This window comes from Diadema antillarum, unplaced genomic scaffold, assembly GCF_040938485.1.
Source record: "Diadema antillarum isolate AM-2024a unplaced genomic scaffold, OU_Dant_1.0 scf00000134, whole genome shotgun sequence".
NCBI lineage: Eukaryota > Metazoa > Echinodermata > Echinoidea > Diadematoida > Diadematidae > Diadema > Diadema antillarum.
The window spans coordinates 4,172,501-4,179,923 of NW_027271023.1; the positions used below are offsets into that span (position 1 = coordinate 4,172,501).

At 37.9% G+C, this 7,423-nt stretch overlaps 1 protein-coding gene across 1 annotated transcript in view; it reads right to left on the reverse strand.

The window, feature by feature from the left end:
* Positions 1 to 6,818, reverse strand: part of LOC139720857 (hydroxysteroid 11-beta-dehydrogenase 1-like protein) — a 7,807-nt gene extending 989 nt beyond the window's left edge. The window contains exons 1-4 of the mRNA XM_071632192.1: positions 6,810 to 6,818; positions 5,986 to 6,094; positions 1,943 to 2,073; positions 1,015 to 1,315 (exon numbers count right to left, since the gene is read on the reverse strand). Coding sequence (XP_071488293.1) covers positions 1,015 to 1,315; positions 1,943 to 2,073; positions 5,986 to 6,094; positions 6,810 to 6,818 — 550 coding nt within the window. The remainder of the gene's footprint in view (positions 1 to 1,014; positions 1,316 to 1,942; positions 2,074 to 5,985; positions 6,095 to 6,809) is intronic.
* Between the last annotated feature and the right edge of the window lie 605 nt (positions 6,819 to 7,423).

The window sequence follows — 7,423 nt, forward strand, 5'->3', positions numbered from 1 at the left end:
TTTTTGGAATATGGATGTTGATAGTTCGTAAACACAGAATAGCTATATCCATAACCATTACCTTTAGGAAAATGTTGTATTCGTTTGACACAAAATTAAAGGACAAGTTCACCTTCATAGACATGTGGGTTGATTGAATGCAGCGATATTAGTAGAGCACATCATTGAGAGTTTGAGGAAAATCGGACAATCCGTTCAAAAGTTATGAATTTTTGAAGTTTCTGCTCACTCAAGGCTGGATGAGAAGACTACTATAGCTTGTGATGTCACATGAGTACAACGATATAAAGAAAGAATAAAGAAAATTCAACATATTCTCACTTGTCTCGCATAACAAAAGAACACTTGACTTCTCTCTTTCAGAAGGCAGGGGGAATAATATTACCCTTAACATATGTCAGTAACAAGTCGAAGAAATGTGCACTTAATTCAAAAAGTAAAATTTTGCAAAATTCTCTTTTTATTTTCTTTATATGGTTGTACGCATATGACATCATACACTATAGTAGTCTTCTCATCCAGCAGTGACGAAGCAGATACTTTAAAAATTCATAACTTTTGAACAGATTGTCCGATTTTCCCCAAACTCTCACTGATGTGTTCTACTAATATAGCTGCATTCACTCAACCCACATGTTTATGAAGGTGAACTTGTCCTTTAAGTACCTTTACCCCGTCTTAAGGGGCAGTAACATACATGCGTTCCCTCCAGAAAAGTATTCCTGGTCTGTCTGTCAGTCCCAGAATGATAACTCAGTTGAGATGGCAACGTCACTGGTATAACTACAGGCCATGCTCCAATTAATAATTTCAATAAACTGAAATCAAATCAAGCTGGAAACTGAAGAGATAATGTGCAAATTACATCAGACATTAATGTCATCTCCTCAAAAATGTTCTATTCGGTGCAGCAATTATCTGCTTGTTTAACGGTATTTTTAAAGTCAAATTCGTCTTTCATTGGATTTGCCTTTCTAGGTCCAGTTGTTTAAAAGCTAGCCACAAAGCACTGACCTGCGATGGAAGAGACCACGCCTATACTGCCATTACTCTTGGCCAGGACGGGCGTGGCGTGGGTTGCCAGCGCTACGTAGGATCGGAAATTGATGTCCATATATTTTTGCAACAGGTCAAGTTTGCCTCCTTCCCACAGCTGAGGATAATTTGAATAGATGTGGTTGAGCAACAGGTGGTCGAGACCCCCAAAGCGTCTTTCTGCTTCCCTAATGAGCGGCTCGGTGTCGTTATAGTTCCCCATGTCCAAGGGAATGTAAAATGCATCCTCCGCACCTAATTCCTTGCACTTCGCCACCACCTTGGAGATGGAAGAAAAGAAGTGAGCACGACCACTGATTTGAAGCATGCATGGTTACAGGTGTATAGGCCTACCTAAATGTCAGATACAATAGCGCGTCCTCAATGAGGCTTCTTTATAATGATGATGATGATAATGATAATAATAATTATAATAATGATGATGATAACAATAATAATAATAATGATAATGATAATAATGATGATTATAATGTGATTTCCACTTCATTGCAACGTTTAACTTTTTAGAACATTAATGCATTATAATGCTTTATAATAATATACCACGCAAATAGACGTTGCGGCAGAGTGTACAGCCTGGAGATACTAGTAGTAGCCTCAAATGTGAAACTGACAGAAATAAGTTGACCCTGTTGTTTCCTGTTTCCATACACATGTACAGCCTGTATAGTAATGTGCAATTATCTCTATAATGTAAACTAAACCAAACTAAACTTGGCAAGAGCGCCCTCTTGGTTCACCACGTTCTACAAGTTCACATGTTCTACCCCAAGTGGTGAGAATCACAGTGATTTCCATGTAAATATCCATGAGATCAAAGGTGAAATGAGTGGACGCCGCCTATTGTCATCACCAGAAAGTTATTGTCAACGCTATAAAACTTTACCTGCTGCAGGACAGCCTCTCTCCTGGCAGTGATGAGGACTCTGGCACCAAGTCTGGAGTACCAGTAAGCCAGCTGCTCACCAATCCCTGTGCTTGCTCCTGTGACGATCACTCGCTTGCCTCTGATGCTCACTAAGAAGATAATATAATTATAATAAAATAAGTAGGCCTACATGTATAAGGGGGAGGTGTTTTTTTGTCTGTCTGTCTGTGTGTGTGTGTGTGTGTCAGTGAGGTGCAGTGTATGGTTTGTTGGTGGTAAGGATGACCATCAATAGACTACTAAACAATTTTACTATGCGCATGATAATACATGTAGATGAGCTGCAGCAAACATGACACTCGAGTGAATTGCATGTTAAACAAATTCAACTGCTATGATTGCGTCGACGCGAATAAGGTTGCGAATTGGTATGCCTACACAATTATGTCAAAGAGAACCATTCCACAGCTCGGTTTTGATTTGTTTTGTTTTGTTTTGTTTTGTTTTGTTTTATTTTGTTTTGTAATGATTTTTCTTTGTGCTTCGTTGTTGTGGTTGTTTGTGATTGTTTGCTTGTTCTTTGTCTTAATTCTAGCCACTGTTCATGAACACGATGTAGTAACTAAACTGCAATTATTATGGCTTGCTGCTTACAATCATTTACCAGCTGTAGTCTCATCTTGCACTTTATCCAAAAAAAAAAATAGGTTAATCAATGTTCAATTTTTGTTCAGATGGCATTGTGTTGAATTGCTGTTTTACTACGATTAATAACAAACAGTGCACATTCTCCAAACATCACCAACTTCACCTTTAACTTTGAAAGATAATATAACGACTGGTCAATGACAATTAATTGTTCCTTGGACGTGTTCCCTGGACTTGTTCCCTGATTATCAAAGCCGTTCACTCAATATTTGATCAAAGCTTTTGCTCAATCACAGATAGCGATATTCGAGGTTAAATAACTGGTACTTGGGCCAAGTTCTTCATGTTTAACATTTCTTCACAGGGGTTGCTGAAAGGGGGTCTGGAGGCTGCAGCCCACCCCCTCCCCACTTCTTTTCTTTTCTTAAAAAAAATCGGAAAACAACAACAATATTGCATGTAATGATCATAAAATGACAACAGAATCAATGCCTTTCAGTTATTACCCTTGACACCCCCCCCCCCCCCAAACACACATACTTAACAATACTTAAAGGGGATGGCTAGTAGGTGATCAGTTGGAATCAGTGGGAATGCTGGGGGATGATTGATCCAATCCTTGTGGGATTCATTTAAGAGTACATTATATATCTATTGTTGTGTGAAAATTATTTGCTTCAGAATGGTCTCATATTCAAGCAATGTGCAGTTCATAATTTCCAGGTTAGCATGCCTATACAGTGACGGGGCGATCGTGAACAATAAACTGTACATTACTTGAATATGAGACAGACCATTCTGAAGCAAATAATTTTCACACAATAAATATATTACAATGTACTCTTAATGAATCCCACAAGGATTGGAACAATCATCCCCAATCATCCCCACTGATCCCCACTGATCAGTTACTAGCCATCCACTTTAAAACGTTCTCGCACCCAGTTTCAGTCTCTCCAATAAACTACCTGTACTACTAAGTTGATAATAAGGAGCAAAAAGTGCCCCATCATGTAAGTGCGAGCACATCGTAAGAGTTCAGTAACTGTCGACCACCTGTCATCGAAAAATGCAACACCAGCGTAATAAAGAGGTCGAACTTTGAGTGACCCTGGCCATGGCAGATTTGCCCTTGCTGCCTCATTCTCTTTTCTTTCTTGTTTTCCGTGAACATGACACACACCATGCACTGTTAACTAATGACCCAGATACGGAATTCGGGAACTCCCGAAGCCCCACAGATCAGATGGTCTGAATGTAATAACGCTGCAGGGGTATAGGTCAGCCTTACAAAAAGCGCCAGATCAGAATGAGACAATTACACTTCTTCTTCTCTCAAACATTTCGGTTACTCGGTTTTTTTTTAGATCTAGGCCCCTTCGTAATTGAGAATTCCAGTACAGCTGAATGTTTGCCTGAAGAGAGAGAGAGAGAGTAAAATTTCTTAGCACAACACGATAACTTGATCAAAATCGGATGAAATATGATTAAATTATGACATCTTGAAGTTTTCATAATTTTTCAGGAAACCGTTCTTGAACAGTCAACATGAATATGCAAGTATTGAGTTAGTGATGATGTCATCCCCTCACAACTTACTAATATTAGTTTGCACATAAAAAGAAAAATACATTTCTAGTTTTCAATCAAACGCTATTATGCCCAAGTATCAAATCTTGATAATTGATGTTATATCTAATGGATCATTATTCTGAAGTTACACTTCAATAACAACAGAAACATTGGCTTTCGTCATTGTTATTATCTTCTTCTTTTTTGTAGACGATAAATGTAATATTAGGAGGTGATATCATCAGCTCACTCATTTTTGCCTATTCATATCACTGTACGAGAACTCCTCTGCAGGAATTAGCAAAACTTCACAATTTCATAACTTCCCTTATATTCATCTGATATGGATCAAATTTCACTGTGGTACTCGTAAGATTGTACTCTTTATATATAAGACTAACTAACACTGGACTGGAATTCCTCTTTAAACATGTTCAGATCTCGTTTTTCTGCTTGAACGTCATTTCAGAGTGGCAGTCTACAATAATGTTTCAAGAGGGCAACGAACAGGCGTAGGCCTACTGCAATCGGCCTATTGCTAAATTTCATCAATTTTTGTTCTTTTTTATATTTTTAATACATTGCTGCCTGAGTAATCTACAACAAAGCACATTTAATAAATAGAGTGAAAAAAAGGTGTTAATGAATGGTGAGGATATTTCATCAAGATTGGATCTAGAATAGGATAAGATTGGAGCCCAATGAAATTTTAATACAATCATTTTCATGAAACGGCGTTAACTCACAGCCACGTATTGACGAAATGAGGCTTACGTAACAAGCCTCTCATGGAGCTGTTCATATAAGCCAGGGAGACCTCTCACCTCCCTGTATAGGCCTACTACCTTCGTTATTTCCTCTTATGATAAGAATGGTTTTCCATTCTTATAATGAGTTGCATCCTTCACATCGATTTATTCTCAAGCTTTGTAAAAGCTAGCCAAAAATGAGTTTAAAGAGTACAGAATCTGATGGTGTCTATAGTTGCGCCATTGACAAAAACGCATTGTATATAGTATATAACATATATATATATATATATATATATATATACATATATATTTATATATATGTATATATATATATGCATATATATGTATATATATGTATTTGTATAATACAGGCCTATATATATATTTACATATACACATATTAGGCCTATATATAATATACATGTATATTACATATATATATATATATATATATATATATATATATATTTATTTATATGTGTGTGTAACTTCTTTTTTATTTTACCTATTGCAACCCCGATGAAACTGGTTCCATTTTCTTTGCCCGATAATAAATTTCTCCTTATTTTACTATTTATTTGAACGTGCTATGGGAAATACACTAACAGGTCAAATTGAGCGTGGATCGGAGTATTTTACATCAAGATATTTGCCAATGGCATTCCCGAGCTTATTCATTATCAATACCATACCATAATGCCATACCATAACGCCAATACTCTTACCAGGATATATAGTTTCATAGCAATATAACGAAAATAATGTTACTCTTAAAGTCAGCTACATTTTACGACATTCCATACGCCCAAAGAATAAATAATCAAACTTGCTGCTTTGGTTTAAATTCTTTCTATAATACTGCAATGTATAATGTTACCGGGACGATTGTATAGGGCGTGACAATCACTGGCAGTCAGAGAAAAGGGAAATATTGTAATATCATTTCATTGTAAACCTTTTCATACTCAAGATTTTTGGTTAGTGCTCAATGTGACAGACCGAATCACATATTGCTTCTACATGACAAGTACGAATGGCGCGCTACATGAGAAACTCAAAAAATAAAACGTCAATCTTAACTTTACTCACTTGGGTCAAACTCTTCTCGGGAGACGAATCCTAGCAACCCAGCAGCAGTCAATGCAGCCACCGCCAGCCAAAATTTAAATGAATACATAGCTGGTCTGTCGAAATGAACCTAGGGGTGTGAAAAGAATTCAAAACAGGAGTTCTACACACTACGAACGACTCAGCTCGATGTAACCGACCGTTTCACCAGACATTATTTACATGTAATCACCAGACATTATTTACATGTAAGTCACCAGATGAAAAGACGCACTGGCGTGTTCCCCGTCATTGCCATCAAAATATAATGCGTCGTGCGCAGCGGAAGATACAAGAATGAGAGAAAAACACAAACAAAACGGCAGTCCTGTCAGGCCCGAAGGCCGCAATGCACTTTCATCAAATTACCATGATACTTCAGTTTTAGTATGGGAATTTCTCTCAATAAGACAACACAAATAGACAATGCATGCAACAATTAAAGGTACAGGTTGACATATTTTACTGTAATTGCATGATTCCCTACTTGCAAAAACGCACACAAACACACACACACACACACACACACACACTCAAACGAAACACATCATTTAACTAGATTTCCTTACAATGAACACAATTCGTGCGCTTACCAAGTTATCACAGCCGTTAACTACCAGTATTCAGTGATTCTTATGGTGTTCAACAAGTTAAAATGCCTACTTTTACCCGTCTGTGAATTGCGTATCCTGTAGTCTGCAACCATCAGAAGGGAACGGAAGCTCACCTCAGCTCACCTCGCCAATCAATGACCTGACACACGGAGACTTTGAGACATGGATGTGTCCTTTGTGCGGTGTCCTTACCTGTTCCATTTAGGTCTCCCTCTTTCAACAATGGCCACACTTTACCAATGTGAGCTGAACCTGTCGTCCGACCATGAAAGCTATCTAACGGTCCCTATACCGCACACCGAGCTATAGTATTATATCGCGTTTTGCGCCACTGATTCAGATTGTGATCACGATTAAAAACAAAAAACAAAAAAAAACAAAAAAAAAAACACCGAGGTACTGGAACACCGCATAGTTGAAAAACTCTGAAAGAGAGTTTAAAAAAATGAAATAAAATGAATTCCTTTCATGTTGGTTGGCACAGGTTGCCGTGCATCATATCTGCTCAAGTTAGGCAAAACACCAGGGATTTTGCAATTGCTGCACGCCAACCCCGCCCGACACGAATAGAGTCCTTCAGGTCAGAGAGCGTCAATTAACAATGGATTAGCTTAGCGTGACATTCATCGTGAGTGACATAATGTAACTGGTGTGTCGCACACGATATGCTGAAGTATTCGGGGATTCCACCAATAAGTCTTTTAAAACAAACAAGCAAACAAACAAACCTGTGCCAAGTGGCACGGACAGACATTCTCGTTGGCTTGTTTGCAAGCCCTATACTCCTATACTTGAACGTGTTTTTT